Source organism: Ostrinia nubilalis, chromosome 29 (genome assembly GCF_963855985.1).
Source record: "Ostrinia nubilalis chromosome 29, ilOstNubi1.1, whole genome shotgun sequence".
NCBI lineage: Eukaryota > Metazoa > Arthropoda > Insecta > Lepidoptera > Crambidae > Ostrinia > Ostrinia nubilalis.
In genome coordinates, this window is record NC_087116.1 from 5,639,450 (window position 1) to 5,659,464 (window position 20,015).

At 36.4% G+C, this 20,015-nt stretch overlaps 1 protein-coding gene and 2 non-coding genes across 3 annotated transcripts in view; 1 reads left to right on the forward strand and 2 right to left on the reverse strand.

Moving 5' to 3' along the window:
- Positions 1-7,265: 7,265 nt before the first annotated feature.
- On the reverse strand, positions 7,266-7,380 carry LOC135085825 (U5 spliceosomal RNA). Its single transcript, XR_010260230.1, has one exon. It is a non-coding gene; the product is annotated as a U5 spliceosomal RNA (small nuclear RNA).
- Positions 7,381-10,981: 3,601 nt separating this feature from the next.
- Positions 10,982-11,098, forward strand: LOC135085826 (U5 spliceosomal RNA). Its single transcript, XR_010260231.1, has one exon. It is a non-coding gene; the product is annotated as a U5 spliceosomal RNA (small nuclear RNA).
- A 2,292-nt stretch (positions 11,099-13,390) lies between these two features.
- The window catches only part of LOC135085739 (uncharacterized), an 86,198-nt gene continuing 79,573 nt past the window's right edge, over positions 13,391-20,015 (reverse strand). Inside the window, exons 6-14 of the mRNA XM_063980537.1 lie at positions 19,701-19,753; positions 18,204-18,270; positions 17,729-17,784; positions 17,493-17,556; positions 16,356-16,391; positions 15,965-16,003; positions 15,128-15,208; positions 14,416-14,486; positions 13,391-13,508 (exon numbers count right to left, since the gene is read on the reverse strand). Coding sequence (XP_063836607.1) covers positions 13,426-13,508; positions 14,416-14,486; positions 15,128-15,208; positions 15,965-16,003; positions 16,356-16,391; positions 17,493-17,556; positions 17,729-17,784; positions 18,204-18,270; positions 19,701-19,753 — 550 coding nt within the window. The 3' untranslated portion in view covers positions 13,391-13,425. The remainder of the gene's footprint in view (positions 13,509-14,415; positions 14,487-15,127; positions 15,209-15,964; positions 16,004-16,355; positions 16,392-17,492; positions 17,557-17,728; positions 17,785-18,203; positions 18,271-19,700; positions 19,754-20,015) is intronic.

The window sequence follows — 20,015 nt, forward strand, 5'->3', positions numbered from 1 at the left end:
CGCAAGCTCCCTACATAGGTAAGAACTAAGAACGTTGGGTCATCATGAAACTTCATCACATGTCATCATCATCATCATGTCATCGTGGCTTTTGCATCTACCCTAAAATACTTGTCTGGCAAGGGGTTGGAACGATCAACATGGAAAGCATTGGGGAAGGCCTATGTTCAGCAGTGGACGTCCTATGGCTGCAATGATGATGATGATGATGAAGGATGGAAGAACAATCAAAATTATCTGGCTAATGAGGAAACAACATCTAATGATTTCTCAAATGTTATTTATACAAATCTGCTTTTATAGTAGGTAATAGGTACGTATATTTTTGTTAAGAGTAAAGTCTAATGAATATAAAAAAGCTTACTTGGTATTTGACATGCATTTTGCAGCAGCAGCAAATTTTGCCCCTACTTAGAATTCGAACCCGGGACCTCAGTCTGTGGTCTTACCACTAGAATCAACTAACGTCCGCTTAGCGCGCGCGTACGCAGTTTTCCATTTTAATTATTATGTACTGCACTCACTGCACTTTTTGTCAGTGCAATTTGGGACGCGAAATATTGGCCACTAAGTGTTCCTGACAGTTCAAGGACTGTCACGTTTTGACAGTAAACACTGTCATTACTTCCCACCTTTTTTAGGGTGAGATTCCGGCTAAAACAAAAAAAATCTTGATTTAAACAGGGCTCGTAGAGCTGATGGCCGTTGGGGCAGAATAGCTCTCGAGTGGCGACCACGGGCCGGAAGACGTAGCGTGGGCAGGGCACCCACTATGTGGACCGACGATCTGGTGAAGGTTGCGGGAGGTGCCTGGATGCGGGCAGTCCAGGACCGGTCGTTATGGAAATCCTTGGGGGAGGCCTTTGTCCAGCAGTGGACGTCATTTGGCTGAAACGAACAGGGCCCTAAAATTTTTTTTTTTTTTTTTTCTCTTTATTTGGGACAACAAACAGTTACATTGAGGGCTTATGTACTAAATCTTAATAATTTGAAAATTTTGTAACAATGCAACCAGCACCATTGTCCACAGATAGGATCTAAAGTAGTAAATTGCAGAGCTTCGACAAAATTAAACTATTACTTAATGTGTAAATGATGTTAGGGTTGCAGCAAAGTTTTACAGTACAGTAAAAATTCGGCAAGCTACAAAATGCAAAAGAAAAAACGATTATTGCAACCAATGAAAAACTAAGTAGGTACATAGCTTATACATAATATTATAGTTTGGTAATGACAATGACAAGAAATCACACTAATAATAAAAAGGAGAAAGTTTGCGAGTATGTAAGTGTGCATATTTGTTACTTCTTTGTTTACATCTAAACGGCTATGGAGCGATTTAATAAAATTTGGTATGAAATTAGTTGACACCCCGGACAACACATAGGCTACGCATTACCGCGGGTAACACCGCGGTGCACAGCTAGTTATATGTAGATAACATAAAGTAAACCGGTTCATACGCCCTTCGCATTACTAATGATTTCGTAGATATTTTTCCTAAAAGAAGTAGGCGTGCATGAAAATAATTCAACATCACTGAAGTACTTATTATATGAGTCCATTAGTCTACGCAAGGGCGCACGCTCACCCGCGTTTGTTTTACAAGTTTTAGGAGCAAATACTATGCGTTTGCGAGTTTGACGAACGGTGTAGGAACGAAGTGGTACATGAAAGAATATTTTATTGGTGAGTTGATTACAGTCGAATTTACCATGTAAAATGTTATATAATAACATGGCATCAAGGAGTATTCTTCTCATTTCAATTCAAGCCTTGGCAGAGAGTATTTATGCAAAAGAGATTCATATGAAAGTTTGGAGCGAAAGCAACGGAAGTACATAGATCGTAAAAATTTACGTTGAACTTTGTCTATTTGGTCTTTGTATTTGATATACAAAGGGTTCCAGGTTGACGTAGCATATTCTAGTTGCGATCTTATTAGAGATTTATATAATAAGAGATACGAGGACGGACGCTTAAACGGTTTGGCCGATCGCATGACAAAACCGTACAACTGGAAAGCTTTATTAGTAATGTGATTGACATGAACGTCAAAGTGGAGCTTAGTATCCATAAATACACCGAGGTCTCTTAGCAGTGTTACCTTTTCCAAGGGTTTGTCATCAAGTGAGTACTGGAAATTGATTTTATTAGTTTTTTTGGTGAAGGTTATTGATTTACACTTTGGCAGGCTGAGGTGAAGTTTATTGTCCTTACAGTAGTTGGAGAAACGGCAGAGATCTTCTTGCAATTTATAACAATCATCTAAGGTAGTGATTTTACGAAAAATTTTTAGGTCATCAGTGTATAGTAAGAATTTAGAGTATATAAAGCAGTGGTTTACATCGTTCACAAATATGACAAAAAGTAAAGGTCCTAATATTGAACCCTGTGCTACACCAGAGGTTACTTTTATTATGTTTGAACTGTAACCGTTGAGGACAACTCTTTGAGTTCTATTTCTAACATAAGAAGAGAACCACCTCAGTAAGTTCCCTCTGATACCATTAAAAGCCAGCTTTCTCAGAAGAATGTCATGGTCCACCTTATCGAAGGCCTTGCAGAAATCAGTATAGATCGAGTCTACCTGTACACGTGAGTCAAAGGATTCAAATAAAAAGTTGGTGTAAAGAGTAAGGTTACTAATAGTTGACCTATTTTTAACGAAACCGTGTTGTTCCTCAATAATGATTTTGTGCAAGTGAGGATAGATGTAGTTGTGTACTATGCGCTCAAGAACCTTCGACAATGTGGACAATAACGATATGGGACGATAATTAGTGATGTCATTCCGACTGCCCCCTTTGTAAACAGGTACTATGTTTGCAGATTTCCAGACTTCTGGAACAACACCCTCTTGTAAGCTTCTGTTGTACAATATGTGCAAAGGTTCTGCAATAGCGTCAGAAGTACACCTTAAGAAAAAGGGAGACAACCCGTCAGGTCCTGGTCCAAATTAATGAAAAAATAATCAAAAGTTATAAATAAGTAAAAAAATATTATAACTATTATAAAAAAATATGTATAAAAAGGTAATATTGCAAAAAAGGTAATCTAAACTGACATAAATTTATTTTATTTTATTTTATTTATTTGGTTCACCAACAGTTATATATGTCGCAGGCAAATTGTATGATTCCGCATTTTACAAACGGCGTCGTCAGTTTACAAACGCTCGCTGTTCTATGAAATGCCGAAGGCAAATTGGCGACTCGTTCAATTGATACAATTTCGACTATGATTGTTGCAATAGGGTGACCATCATAAAACACATGTTGGACAAATCAGACTTAATTTTAGAAATCAGGTAGGTATCTATTCAGGTAAGACAAACCTAAAATACTAGCTACTCCTAAAGTAATTAAAATATTTTCGTAATAAAAACTAATTTAAACTATTGACGTACCTATAGGTAGCTACGGTAGGTACATTTTAAAACTATGACATAAAATAAGTTTCGATAGTTAGTCTTTTAATTAAGTCTTACATTTTAATTATACCTAGAAGAAGTCTAGAAGACAACACAATATTTTTTTAAACCAATAATATTCCGCAGCAGTCCTCCACCAGTCCGAGCACCAGATTCCATTGTCACCTTAGCGTTTTTTACGTGCCGGATAACCTCAAAAACTATTTCATTTTTCCATAGCTTTTTCACTGCTCCTATTTGTGAATCGTAAAATATTTTTAATTCACTAAGTATAATAACTGTCTTTTTTTGTGAAAAGTCCTTTGAATACGTAGAATTTGCACTGTTTTCAGTATCACAACACCACGACACGACGCCATTTTTCTTGTTTTGATTAGCAGCGCCTCGCGTGGTAAGAAAAAGAACTAAATACTTCAATTTGCCGCGGCATTTTGTAAACAGCAATTGAATTGGCTATCAAATGTTTTGGCATATTATAAAGTGCCCAGGCAATTTACATTTTGCCTTCGGCATTTCATAGAGCAGCGAGCGTTTGTGAACTGACGACGCCGTTTGTAAAATGCGGAATCATACAATTTGCCTGCGACATATACACCAATACAATTGTATAAATCTTATGAAAAATAGGTACATGTTCAATGTATTAACTTATTACAGGCAAACACAGCATGCATTTAACGTGAAGACTAATATTATACTATATTATAATGATAGGTATAGATCAATCCAACAGACATGTGCTAAGTTTTAACAGAAACAAAGTTGTACAGATTTTTTTACATTAATTAAGCAAGTAAGTATCTAGAGAATTTTATTTTCATGAAGACGTGTTTTCCGCAGAGCTGGGACCGGACAAGTGACTAAAAATGGCTTTAAAATATCAATATTGTTGAATAATAAGTAACATTATAAGAAAGTAATTATCATAATTGTTAAATATGTACTAATTAATCTACTCTATCGCATTGGGGTAACCTGTAATGTCAGAGCTAAGATTGTTATTAAATAAATAAATAATAATTAGTTTATTACATAATTAATTAAATAGAACCCAATTTACCCAATGCATCGTGTTAATTTAACACTTGCAACGCCACCGCTCGGCAAGGCGACGAACTACTGGATATAGCATTTAACGCCATCTATGGCAGACTTAGTATATCACTGTACTATTTTACCTTTCCTCCAAGTACTATCTTACGCATATCTGAAACGGTTACTTTAGTTTGTTGGATAACACATAGATGGCGCTTATTAAGTATTATAAAATTATGATCTGAGCCGAATACTGAGCACTACCAAAATAAAATTATTTATTTTTAATAATAAAAGAAAGACCATTATTTAATCATAAAACCATTAGTAATAAAATTCTGGGTATCCATATTTAATAGGTAGGTATCAAAATATACACCACTACATTTTTATCACCGGAAAAAAAAATCTGGGTAATGAGTTATTGATACTGATCCTATTTATGCAAAAAAAAAGTTAAATAAAGCTACTCAAAATTTCATCCCAAAATTGGTAATATTTGGACACACGCGTCGCTAGCACTATTTACGCTCAACCACAGAATAAGTAATAGTACAGGTACAGAAGGATTACTCCGCAAGACGATTTAAATAAATGCGAGTCTTGCTACGACGCGATACAGTGGAATTCAGCTCGCACAGCACTACGTACCTACAATTTTATTCACATACAAGTTTTGTCTCTTTCTATCGCGTGCCTCTGAACTCTTCTTACGCTGTTAGGGTTGCTGTCTAGTGAAAAAATAATTAATCTACTTATTTGTAATGAGGTACGTATGTAGGTAAGTATGCATTCATTATGGATAACCTTGGGAGAGGCCTTTGTCCAGCAGTGGACGTCATTTGGCTGAAACGAACGAACGCATTCTGAGCAGTAGTTATAGTAGGTTAGGTTCCTATACTATCCTAAGAAATATTGATTACCTACATGGCCAACATACCTTTCAGCATCTTTGGGAAGCGAAAAAAAAAGATAAATCAGGTAGATTACTTTTCGAATTTAAACACCCGAACGCCGCACAATATTTCTTTCTCTTTATGTCAATTTTTAAATAATACTTCGATCATAGAATTATAATCATACTACAACGCACGCCAGCGTCCTGACGAGCGCGCGCGTGACACTCGACTGATAAAATACCCGCCGGCGGGGCGCTTCGCTGTAGGTAATTATCGGATGTACCTCGCGGAGTGAGCCAGGCCTGGCTCAACGCAAAGCCGCCCGTTACTATGGAGAGAGATGCGACGTTGCCGGCCCGACGCTTCCTAAAGGCGGCGGTGTACGTTTGTTGTGCGGCCATTATCACCCGCGAGCCACGAGCGAGAGGGCGGCGCGGGGCCGCGGCCCGCGCCGCCCTCTCGCTCTTCCGGCCGCCGGCCGCGGTCGGTCAGTTGCGCGCGCGCGAGCTCTTTATCGGTCGTGAAGTGTCTTGTTAACATTGTATCAATCAAGTCAATAGTGTCGTGCAATTATTACGTTGTCTTACCAATTCACCTCACGTGAATACGTGTTAATGATACGTGCATTATTATTCTTGGCCGGAGAAATTGTGTAGTGCAGTTTTGCGACTGTACCGGGACAGCCACACTTCAGCACGATGCAGGGTGCTTATCAAAGCATTGAATTTTGCCGGTCCTAAGGCCGATCCTAAGCTCGGGTAAGTATGAAGGGAAAGTTGAATTATTTTTATTATTTTACCTAAGCGCCTACTAAAACCACCATCTAAAACTGTTCGCACCACTCAGCTGTTATGGCGGATCTTAAAATTCACGAACTACGAACGACGCGCGATCTCAATTGGAGTTACACAGTAGGTATTATTATTAACTAGTGTTAAAAACTCACAGAAATACAACGTGACGTATTACGTAATTACTAAATTACTGTTTTCGTCCTTTGCCCTGCGTTCAATTACAATTCTAATTACCTACTTGAAATGTTGCAATAAAAATAGCCTAAGATAGGTAGCTAAGTAATACATTATTATTATTCTGTGATGATAACACTGAAAGCCGCTGTTTTCGCAGATCTTTGAATTACATATTTCTTTTAAAGTCGTAGTAACCTCGTAACGACACATTGGTGTGTATTCGTAACGTATTCACAGTAGGTAGGTATTTCATTGTATTATTAACTTACAATTAGTGTTAACAGTCAGAATACCACGTAAAGAAGTACGCAAGTGTAATGAAACACTTATTAGAACTCAAAATTACTTGAAATGTTGCATTATAATGGTCTAAATTAGTAATAATAACACTGGAAGCGTGGTCAAGGCGTGAGCGAGACAGACAGATCAATGTGCGAGCGCGTACGACTACTCTACTGAATGAACGAGCAGCGGAGTGGCCCAGCTGTGACGCGTAAAATAGGGACTAAAGAAAATTTAATAAAAAAATTAACTTTATAAAAATTTAATTTTTTTTTTTTACTTTATAATTTTCACACATTTCTACATAACCTGTTAAAAATTTTCCGGTGATAAAAAAGTAGTAGTGTATTATTAAAATTATGAAAATGTTGATCAAAGAATGTATAACATTGAACAAAATTGGCTATTTTTTGTGGAATTCCATATTCTCACATAGCCAAATCCCCCGGGGATAGAGGGATTAAAGGGTTAAGGGAAGCTGGCAATACAAATAGGGGAGACTGGCGTTAAATATGTCTCAAAATGGACATACTGTCACAGGGTGCTACACTACAGCACGAGCACAGAGCGACTTACATTTTTTTATATTCGTCGTCGCACAGGTATCAAGAACGTACCTTTGCGATGACGACCTTGAGATTTTTTACCCTGCTGGAGCAGGGTGTCAAAAATAATTATAGACTCATTTGAGTGTTCCCCTCCACGGAAATCTTTAGTAAAAGGCGAAAGATTTATACGTGTTGAAGGGAAACCAGAGTAACGATGGAACAGTTGCCGCCAGACCCAAGGAAAGGAAAAAAAATCTGGACACCGCGGGACAAGATTTAGACGAAAAAGTACATGCGCCATCTAGCGACAATAAAGTGGACTATTATGTAGTCTTAAAACCACAGATATGGATTAGAGTAGATACAGCAAGTTGCTCGTCAAAGCGTGCCATTCCGATATGTCCAAATGGACATACATGGTCGAGTGATGTTCATGTAATCCGATTACAACAATCGGTTACGATGATTTTACGAGGACAGTAGTACGAACACGGTAGAAAGAAGAAATTATTTACGGATTGAGAATTGTAATTAACAGCACAAGTAACAAATAATTAATTAGAATAAAGTAGCAGTAGAAGAAATATAAAGTAGCATTGTTTTTAATACGTAAAACCATGGTCCCTGTATGTGGTGCACTCGGTTCTATATTGGCTCACATAAAATTCTAAATCCTATTCTTTGTCTTACTACCGATTTGTGTTCATAATAATCTCTCTTCATAATTTTATTTTTCATACTTTTTTTATTCATACATTTTTATTACTACCATCGGAGCTCATAACAGCTAGTAATCATAATTTTTTTATCAATACTGTTACTACCAAGAACCATTTAAAATACATAATTTTTATTTTCAGATCTTTTTTCTTCATAACATTCATTGATCATATTGTTTTAATTAATAATGTTGTTACTAAGAACATACTTCAACTCATAATGTTGTTGTTCAGAATAATTTACTTTATAACAGACATACTCGTATCTTTAAAAAAATCATATATAATTTAATAGAGTAGATAAGCATGCAGAGCATGCAGCATGAAAGCAAGCATGCAGCATGCATTGGTATCTCCTCGTCTCCGGCGCTGCGGGATGTGCAGCCCTTCCGCCCTTGCGTAACGAGGCTCAGGCACCCACGCTTGCTTCCGCAGCTTCGGCTTTTTGGATCGCCATAGGCGCCTTCGGCGCCTCGGCGACCAGCCTCAGCCGCTCCAGCTCACCCGGGCGCCTGAGCCTCGTTACAGCGGGCGAGGGCTGCCCTCCCTCCGCGCCTCCGGCTTTTAAATTACACTCTAGGGGTAGGGCAGACAAGACTACGTGGAGTCGGTTTTGCAGCGATTCGTTTCTGTCATGTTAGTTTTTTGTCACAAAATATTGCCTGTTTTGGACCATTTCAAATTAATTTAATGTTAAAATACGATTTAATACGAATATAGACATCATGATTATATGGATAAATACACTTATGAGTAATAAATTTATGAAAACAAATATTAGGATACATCACATTTATGAATATTATAGTTATTTATTCGAATGATTATGAGTTTCGATCATTAGTATAGAAAAATATATGAAAACAAATATTAGTAAAAACTAAGTGTATGATTTGTGATATTATGAATATCAATGATTATGTTTTTAAATATGTAGGTTTTAAATTTTTTATGAAGAATGATCATTATGGTATCAAATTGTATGAGAAATATTTTCGGACCTCCAATGATAGGAATTGAAAAGTTATGTAAGAAAATGCGCTACCGGTGCACTCATACCGATCCCAAGGAACCGTACTTACTCATAACATTATGACACACACTGATCCGTGTATTCATACACCAGACAAGTTTTTGTATTGAAACGCTGGTAGGGTGATAAAAATAATGAGATTTGACGATTTGTAAGAATTAATTTATTTAAAGAGGAAAATAAAGATGTTTTTGGTTTTGTATCGGGCCCCCGGGAAACCCCTAGTGCCAGACTTTTTCAAATAGTCAGAGTAGAGGCATCTGCCTAAGGAAGTTCTATAATTTTGCCATTACCTTTTTTTTAAATGACGGCGGAAGAACACTTTTATTCAAACCTTTTGATTTGTTTTGATTATTTTATAGGGCCCGTCTAAAGCACAATACTATTCATTGCACTTATAATATAATTACGAAGAAAAATCTTTTGTGTTTCATTTTACTTCGAACGTTTTTTACCACACTGAATTTTGTCGTTTAGAAATATCTTCAAAACTAGGTACCTGACTTAGCTTTATGAAACAAAACGTATTTGCAAAACTACGCATTTTTACATTTATTAAAAATAAAAAGCTTGAGTTAATAGTCTTTATTTTATGAAACTAGGTCAGGTACTTACTAGGATATTTAAAAGTATGGAAATAACGTATGAATTACTAGTAGTACTATTTAACATTATGGAATAACGATCATTACTTTCATAAACATCAGGCACAACAAAAATATTATTTGCAAATTAATAAGAAAATTAATAATGTAGAATAACGTCTACCGCTACAAAATTATTTTTCGAATCGAGTCACACGATATCTTTCGATGACTTTGCGAATGCAGTACGATGATACGATTACTTTTACGCTGCGGCAATCACTAAAATTCGCTAAAATGACACTAATGACGTTTAAAAAGTGGCACGCTCGGCTTCATACAATTTTTGACACATGCTGCATCTATCCATATCTGTGCTTAAAACACACAGGCGACTTGAGCGACATGCGGCGATAACCCGTTCAGCGTCACTTTGAAAGCTCCGACTTCGACTTCAATTCTTGAAGTGTTTTTTTTTTACTTTAAATAATATGGTTAATTTTTATGAATTTTTAAAGATTATTGACATAAACGACCAACGCTATCTAGTGGATTTCATGTGTATTATTCTGACTGTCTCCCTAACCTATGGCCCAACCCCATCTTAAAACGTTCGTCCGAGATGGGGCGTACAAAGACCCTATTGACACAATGATACACTCGCACGAACATCAAATCAAAATCTATTCATAAAAATGCTGACTTAACTCTGTATTTGTTAAGTTTCCTGCTTTTTTAAGTGCTTATTCTGCCCTCTGTAGGAATACAGTTGTTTAAAAAAATTCTTTAAAAAAAGTAGGTATGCAATTTGATTAACGTAGTACCATCGTAGTACAATGAGTAAAATGTATGTAGACATTTAATAACTTACTTTAGATTTCAAGATTAAATTGATAAATAATGTACAACGTACCTGTTTGTACTAAATGTAGAAACTTTGAAAAAATCAATTAATTATAATTTATTGAAAATATTAGGTAATTCCAGTCTTTTAAAAAAAACATGAATCCTAAACTTGAACGTAGACAAAGTCGCAGGATTTAGCTAGTCACTAGTTCACTACATTATTTTCTCCGCGCCGAGATGAGTTGTGGGCCAATTTGAAACAAATTTTTTTTGAACACTATTAATCGAAATTGAAAAAAAATCTACATTTAGTACCTACCTACCGTTATTTAAATAAAATGGACCATTATTGTAAAAAAACATCACTTCAAAAATGTTATAAAACGCACACGAAGTCGGGCAAATCGCTCCTGTAATTTTATAATGGGGTCAGCCCTCCGCTATAAAAGCATTCAAGGTTACGCGCGCTAAGAACACGTTATCGCCGCATGTCGCTCGTGCTTTAGTTAAAATACATAATGGTTCCCTTTATTGTCACTAGATGGCGCATGTACATTTTCGTCGAAATTCTGTCCCGCGGTGTCCAGATTTTTTTTCCTTTCCTTGGGTCTGGCGGCAACTCTTCCATCGTCACTCTGGTTTCCCTTCAACACGTATAAATCTTTCGCCTTTTACTAAAGATTTCCGTGGAGGGGAACACTCAAATCGCACACCTAGATCTAAACTGAGACAACTCAAAAATTGTCAATTTTGACTTATACTTGTATTCAAATACTCGGTTATCATACGCATCTTTCCAACATAACAGGTTTAATAAAGCCTTAATCCATTTGCCGCTAGATGGCGATAACTTACTTTTGTTGAATCAACGCTTGTCAACCCCTTCCACCTAAACAAGCGTTTTGTCAGTTGACCTTCGCTAGTATCAGAGAGTGCACGTATTAAAATAAACGAAAACGCGGATATTTAGATTTGTTACAGTTAATCAGAAAATATATAATGAGTTAATTTGAGTAGTAACAGTATTGATGAATTGTTCTGCAATAGTTAACCAAAACATTTTGACTTGTTCCAGTTTTGTTTGATAAAGCAACTTATATTTTGTTACTATTTTGAGTTGAGTTGGTTTTGATGAATCAACTTGTGAATTTCTAGTTGGCGTAGTTTTGTTGGAACTAATTTCATTTCAATGTTTTTCTATACACAACGTGTAGTTTTGCATATTTCACCTAAAATCAGGTACAGTATGATAATCCCTGTTTCTCAATAGTGTTAGTTTTATTCAAACTATCTCCTGTTTTGTTTGAGAAGAGTGTTTTGAGTTAACTTATTATTGTTGGATAAGCAAAACTTACAGTGGATATTATTTTTATTTTCCGAAAAAAATTATGATGGGTCGTTTTCTTGTAAATATTTTAAGAGAACAGTGTAAAGATAATTAAAAGGCAATGTACAGACGACGGCACTTCAAGTTAAACACTGTAGTAACTTATGTAGTTGTAATACAAGTGTATAGTCTGATATTCTGTTGTCTGCACAAGAGATAAAACCTTCTTTATAATGTAGAAATATAAAATAATGTAGTAAAAAGGTCTATAATAAGTAAATAAATTAATAAATAAACATATCGATCGGTTGATGCTAAGAAAAAGTGGCTGAAGAAACTCAAACACCTATCATGTTCACCATGTCATGAAATCTTCATTTTTATCTCTTATGATGATCCAGATCGTATTCAAAATGAACTGTTTTCTCAAACAATTCCTAAATTGATCATTTAGGATATCGAAACATTCAATGAAAACCACTTTAATAGTGCAGGAAGAGGACTCAATCACATCTTGAAATTTTGAAATACAGAGGACCAAAGAACGTGTAGAGATGACATTTGAAAAGTTTTATGACACTAAAATCTTGCAAAAAATGTGGGCAACTAATTTGGTTTTAGACGAAAATTGGAATCAAGTTAAATGGCATGATATACAAATTTTAAGAGTGGAAAAGGAGAACTCAAATCTCAAAATGTCCAAAAAAAACTGATTCAAGTCTAAATGTACTTTATTATTTATACAAAGTCATTCTCCTAAAATGTAACAACTAAAAAAACTGCGATTAAAGGTAAAAAGGATAGATTTTTTGACCCAGTTTATATACAGGATTCTTTCACAGCCTATCAATAATCCAAAATAAAACTGAGTTTCATAACTTCCCTAACAAAAAATGTAGTAATACGTTTTTTTCGCCTCCTGAAAAATGCCCTTTTTTGAGTTGTCTCAGTTTAGATCTAGGTGTGCGAAATGAGTCTATAACTATTTTTGACACCCTGCTCCGGCAGGGTAAAAAAATCTCTAAGTCGTCATCGCAAAGGTACGTTCTTGATACCTGTGCGACGACGAATATCAAAAAATGTAAGTCGCTCTGTGCTCAGTGCTGTAGTGTAGCGCCCTGTGACAGTATGTCCATTTTGAGACATATTTAATGCCAGTCTGCTATCTGTATTGCAAGCTTCCCTTAACCCTTTAATCCCTCTATCCCCGGGGGATTTGGCTATGAATCACACACTCAAATGAGTCTATGAATATTTTTGACACCCTGCTCCGGCAGGGTAATAAATTCCCCTTTTAATCTCATCACTGATCACTGCGACGTCTAAGTCAAGGTGACACACTGGCGATTAGGGGATCCTCGTCTCCTTTACAAAATACTTTGACAAAATTCCCCTTCGAGTCATGTGTGTGTACTGTATCCCCACCATGGGGACAGTACGGAACCTCAAATTAAATAGTTTTAAAACCCTTTCTTCATACATTTTGTACAGAAAGAGGAACCTGTGACGTCTCTGTCTCTCCAATCGATCTAAATTCTCAAATTGATGGTTAATATTGATTTTTAAAGCAACAAAAATTAGTGTAACTAAATAATTTTATTAATTAATCGTGACTTGGAATATTATCTTTCCATACCGCAGGCACTGACTGTAAGCGCTAGATCTATAGCTAACTGCCTAATTATCTGCATTACATGAAATTAAAAAATAACAATTCATTTTACTGTTTATTAATTTTATACAAATGTTTATATTATTTCATTTTGCGTAGTAACTTTATGCACATCACTGCCACAGGCTTGGGACATCATAATAGCGGTGTATTTCTTATCTGAAAGATAAAAGTACCTGATTAAAATCAAATTCAAATAGTTTATTCAGTACATAGGCCCTTTCCAGGGCACCTATACACGTCCCAAATATAGCTTGCCCTACCACCACTTCGGGACAACATATGGGCTGCAGAGAAGAAGTGGTGGAAGAAACTCATGCCCGTTTTCACCATCAATCCCTATTTTTTAAGTGACCCCAATGGTAACAAATAACAGGAATTTTGCTTACATAGGGGTCACTTAAAAAATAGGGATTGATGGTGAAAACCCGTGTCTAAGCTTTAGAAGCTTAGTAGCTTTAGAGTGCTTAGTAATCTAAGGCCCGGTTTCCACCAAGCGGAGCAGAGCGGAGCAGAGCGGAGCAGAGCGGAGAAGTGTTTTGAATAACCAAACAGATTTCATTATTTTCACTTCTCTCCGCTCCGCGCGACGCCACCCGCCCGCTGTCAAATCTATATTAAGTATAAAAAAATCGGTTATTCCCAGTCGCCCTCACCGTCATCGCGCCCACTGGGGCAACTGGGAATTCGTAAAAAATAATGTCCTAGTTGCCCCCGGTGGCTCCTTTGATATCCTGGGAGAATAATTTTTAAATTTTGAAACGTCCCAGTCTCCCCCACTTGTGACGCCGTAAAGTATAACTAGATATTTCTTCCTGTTGCTAGAAGTCGAGTGAATAATGTAGTAATTGTTTAAATATTGAATAAAGTGGTTCTGAATGCTGTTCTGGCCTGACGCTCCGCCTTGGTAGAAAAACCACTGTATCATGAAGGATTTTTAGATTTTTTTATTTTTCTTTTTAATATTTGACAACTTTTCTTAGAAGCCAAATTAATTTATTCAAATTGTGGACAAAGTCTCGTGCAAATGATGATGAACTAAATTGTTAAGAAACAAGCAACTTACTGTAACCAATAATATCCTTGATGAATTGGGGCGCAATGATTTTCTTCATTTTGTTTCTAAATACGGCTAATCTGTAAAGAAATAATATTTTTTCAAGTTATTTAACATTTAGTTTGTTTTTTAATAATAAATAATTTTCCCCTTTTTTCCCCACTGCTCAACTAGACTGCTCAACCGCTCAACTGCGAATAGTTGAGCAGTCGGGAATCCCCAATGCTCAACTAAATTGAGTTGAGCAGATTTAACTCGAAGCGAATTTTGTTTATCCTTGGAAAATAGAGATCTTATCATCTTATTTATAATTATTTTAGGCTACATTTTAATTTTATGAAGTCAAATAAATTTTATTTACATCATAAAACTTCTCCAGTAGAGCAGTTTATAGTTGGGCAGTGGGGAATATAACCAGTTGAGCAGTTTTTTTTTTTGAGTTGAGCAGTCTAGTTGAGCAGTGAGGAAAAAAGGAATTTTACGTGCAGTTTCGGCTTTCTTATCTATCATAGGAGCAAGCACCAGTGCTTTCCATAGAAATCGTAATAAAACGCGACTTAGAGAAAAATATGCGAACATCAGGCCTCCCCAACCCGTCTGGCCAGCGTGGGGAGTGCAGGCCAAATCCTCCATTTGCCTCTGGTAAATTAGAGAGGGTCGTGCTCCTGCAGTGGAGACTAAATGACATGATGATGATGATGATGTATTGATGAATACTCACTCGCTTTTAGTAGGACCCGCTAAGCGCATCACTTGAGCACGCATGCATCGGTAGCTATGCGATCTATTGAAGTGTTTGCATCTGTAAACATAAATAAATTAATACTTCATACATCATTCATCAACAGCCCTTTACAGTCCACTGCTGGACTATGAGCCTCCTCCACTATAGTGGAGGGTTTTGCCATAATCTCCACGCTTGGCAGGCGGGTTGGAGATCGCAGTTTAAAAGATTGATGTTTTTCAGAGAGCGCTGCTGCCCGTAATCCCGTTCTCTGTTTGATGTGTAGTCCCTAAGTCGCCTCTTACGACACCCGCGGGAAGAGTAGGGGTTGGTGACAAATGTATTCTACTCTGCCGTCACCACACGGCTTAATACTTCATACGTTTCAGCCAAATGACGTCCACTGCTGGACAAAGGCCTCCCCCAAGGATTTCCACAAGGACCGGTCCTGCGCCGCCCGCATCCAGGCGCTTCTCGCGACCTTCACTAGATCGTCAGTCCACCGAATGCGATTATACCACACTGTCTTTCAGCCCGTAGTTACCACCCGAGGATAAAGTGACTTGACGTAATTGACTAAAATTTAGTCTAAGTTAGTCAGGGACTGAGTTTCATGCGCTGTTTTATCTCAGTACTCTGGCCCATTTATTGTCCCGAAGCAGTGGTCGGGTTAATACTGGGACGTGTAAAAGTGCCTTTTAAAAGCCTACTTGCAAAAATAAAATGAGTTTTATGAGTTTTTTTATGAGTAGGAATAAGATGTTGTATGTGCTCTTACGACATTTTTCCGAAAATTTTAGCTAATAACAATAAATTAATTGGTAGTTTACTTACTTGATTACTTGAGTTTTGTCACTTATGGCAATTTCGGGTCTGTAAATAATTTATAATATTAGGGACAGTACTAAAATAGTATTTTTAGTAGCAAAAGGAGTTTGATTCTTATAGTCAAGTCAATAGGTTAGAATGTAAGCTCTATGAAAAGTTACATAAGTTTTCAAGTAAAAGACTTAAAAACATCATCTATCCTCAGTCCTCACATACGCCCGTATTTACAAACGATGCTTACTTAAGTGAAGCAGCAAATCAAAAGCACAGCTTTGAATAGAGCTCTGTGATTGGTTCGTGTGTCACCCTGTGCGTACACGCGCACTGTGAGACCTCATAGTAACGTTTGTGAATACGGGCGATAGATGTTTACCCAAGTGCAGAAAAAGTTACTCACTTTATAACTGCAGACACCTTTGCCACCAGATTTAACCTGTAAAAAGCTTCATGAAGATGAAATATTTATAAAAAAAACACTATTGTTTACTTACAACATACTTGGACTTTATTTGAGCTATCAAATCACAATACTCTCTTAGATTTTGTATGGAAAAGATAAGCTAGTGACTTCACTATTATAACATTTTAAAGCAAATACGTAGAAAACTCAATCCCCTTATTAATAAAAAGTTACACCTAGGATGGACTCTGGATTAAAATGACATTTCCATACTAAATGACAACTTAAGCACAAAATATAACAGAAGGTAAACTCATGTATGTACTTCGCTTCGCTAGCCTGCGCTCGGCCGTCGCGCTAGGGTTGTCTTGTCATGTGTTGCGTTTATTTCGTTATGATAGAAAAATGTAACTCTTAATACTATGGAAGAAAGACAATAACAGATATCCACATATATTTATATTATTATTAGTTATGTTTAGTACGTTATTATTATAGTAATAGTTTGCAAACAAATACACGAGAAGGAAGTAGTATCACGTAGTATGTAGTTGGGTGGTTGACACTATTATCCAATAATTCCTAAAACTTCTTTAAACACTTCGATATTCCTAATAATTGAGTTGGATTTCAATTTGTCAACGTTAAACGAACTATTGAAATACAAATAAATACCTTACTTACCTCCCGGAATCAACTGGTAGTTTAAAAAACGAAAATTTCGTTTTTAATGTTGAGTGTTAGCAACCATCTACTTAACAAATGTTATAATACCTACCCCTTTTTTGTTGTTCACTCATTTTCGCACAAACAAAATAATTTCACAAACGCGTGAGCAGCGTCACTCAAGCAAACGCAGTCGCGCCTCGCATTCGTCCAAGACAGTCTTAATAACGCGTACGTGAGCGATGTCTATGTGTGCGTGGCTCGAGCGCGCTTAGTATGGAGTTTACCTTCTGTTATATTTTGTGACTTAAGCCAGAGTTCAACTAGGGTGTAAATTTTATTAATAAGGCCCAATCAGTTTTCTTTTCAGTTTTAGTATGATGTAAACAATTTACTGTAAAATATATTTTTAATAGCAATGCAACAATAGTAACCGAAGTATTTTAACCTACTTATAAAAATACATACCATCCCAATTTGTACGGTGTTTTTCGCCTATTTATTGTTGAATACAATCTTTTGACGCCTCGTTCTGAATTAAAAACAATTATTTATGTAGGTGTATTTAATGATCTAAATAAAAAAACTGTCTTTAATGCTAGCTACTTCTTGTCGTTGATTTTACTGACGAGAAAATAAATCTGTATCGATAAAATACCAGGATAAGACGATATTGTATAACGACGAAAAAACTGAAAACTTACGTTGGTGTTCAGCGATTTCTTCATGAAAAAGAGACTTCAATTTTTTGATGAAATATCTGAAAGAAGAAGAAAGATTAACTGGCAGAAAAATATGTAGAGTTAAAAAATCTCCACTATTAATGCAAAAGTAGGTAACTCTGTCTGTCTGTTACACTTTCACGCCTAAACCACTGGACCGATTTTGATGAAAATTGGTAGAGATACGGGACTATTCCCACCTCTCGTTCCCACCGCTGCAACTCCTGTGTAGCCAGGATCTACAACTTGACCGCCATAAAAACCCAACCAAGTTTGTCCCGGGGGAAAGTTGGTATAGAGATAGTGAGTCCCGGGAAAGGACATAGGACAGCTTAGTTTTTATCCCAGTTTTTGAAAAAGAGACATGCGCGATAAAGTTTTTGTCTATCAGATAATATGTCACGCGGGCGAAACCGCGGCTAAAGCTAGTTAGAGAATAAATAAACAAATAAGTTACCGGCTTTCACGGTCACTGCTCATTATGACTGTAATCAGAGAACTGCGGTTCAAAATGTTTCTTTTGACTGTAAAATAAATGAAGAATAATTAATTTTTCCATATAAAAAATATTATTAGTATTACTTATTAAGAGTGTTTTCACATTAGGGCGTTAGAAGCGCGACAGCAGCGCGGCAGCGATGTTTTTAAAATGTGAAGGCATGCATCCGCTGTCACATATAGTCTTTTTCACCTAAGATGATCCGTATGACGTTTCAAGTTTGAAAGATTTAGAGATGTCACATAACTAAACCATAGCGATTTATCTATCGATTTTTTTCGAAGAGTTAGTAAAACCTACTTTTAGAGAAATATTTTGTATAGGTGTTATTTAACAAAAAAAATGTTTTTTTTAATTACAAATATTATTGTAACAATTTTTTATTGATAATATTCAAATTTCATGGTTCGTGTTCAAAAAAACGATTCCTAAAAAGTACTGGTTCTGTTTCTTTAAATTAAAAACTATTAATTTATTTTTAATGCGTTTATTAAAGTCGATAATCGAAAAATATAGTTGATTTTTGTGATGTTTTTAATAACTAAGTATTCACTTCAATCGATTAATGAACCACGGAAATAATCGATTTTATTATACAAGAAATACCCCAGCACTAAATCTATTCCGTTTCACACATTGCGTACATTAAATAAAAAATATTTTTACATCGTATTTAATTAAAATATAATCAATAGACTCAGATTTTACCATATATTTCAAGACAAGGTAGTTATTTTTTTTTTATTATATTGCTAATAAAATACAAATATTTTTTCAAAAATTTTCTGCATATTTAGTATGCGTAATATGGATAACCTTGAAGTGTCATACGGATCATCTTACGTGAAAAAGACTATAGTAAGGAATTATCGGCAGCGCGTCTGTCGCGCTACTAAAGTCGCCTAAAAGTCACAAAAGTATATTTTTCTGCAAAGAGGCTTTTAAAAAGCGCTTTTACACGTCCCAGTTACTACTTTAACCCTACCACTGCTTCGGGACAATAAATGGGCCAGTGCTGAGAAGAAGCGCAAAAAAACTCAGTCGAAATTAAAAACAATCTTACAACATCCATGCGAGCGGCGCAGGACCGGTCGTTGTGGAAATCCTTGGGGGAGGCCTTTGTCCAGCAGTGGACGGCATTTGGCTGGAACGAACGAACAGCAACCATGGAAAGAATAGAATAGAAAGATGTTTATTTCCCTGGCTATGTTACATTTATAGATCCATAGGCCTATTCTATTCTATTCCATGAAAAGAGTGAGAGCGATAGTATTAAACAATGTCGGGTTCAATTAGCTATAAAAGGGCGGGCGCCCGTCGCACAGTCGCGACAACAATATAATTACGCGCGAGCGATAAGGATGGGTAGCTTGGGGTCATTGGACAAAATTCTACGTGCTCACGGACCAGGCTTTAGCTAATTTCAATGCGTAATAAAGTTGTAAGTGCACTTACAACATTTGTAGGGCATTTTCAGTATGCTACCTATTCTTCTGTCTAGCCAGCGTCTGAAAAAAAAACGGTTATGAAAAAAAGACTCATTAGATATTTATTATAGCCACGATAGCTGAACGGTGAAGGGGTCGGAGTGACCGACTCGAGATCCGAGGAACGCGGGTTCGAATCCCACCGCCGCTCGACTATTGTGGTGAGCCCACTCGTAACACAAGCTTATTTAGCTTACCACGAGGGGCTAACAGGACTATTAGTAATTTGTGCAATACAAATTGCTGATAATTAAAAAAAAAAGGGTTTTGAAAAAAAAAATGA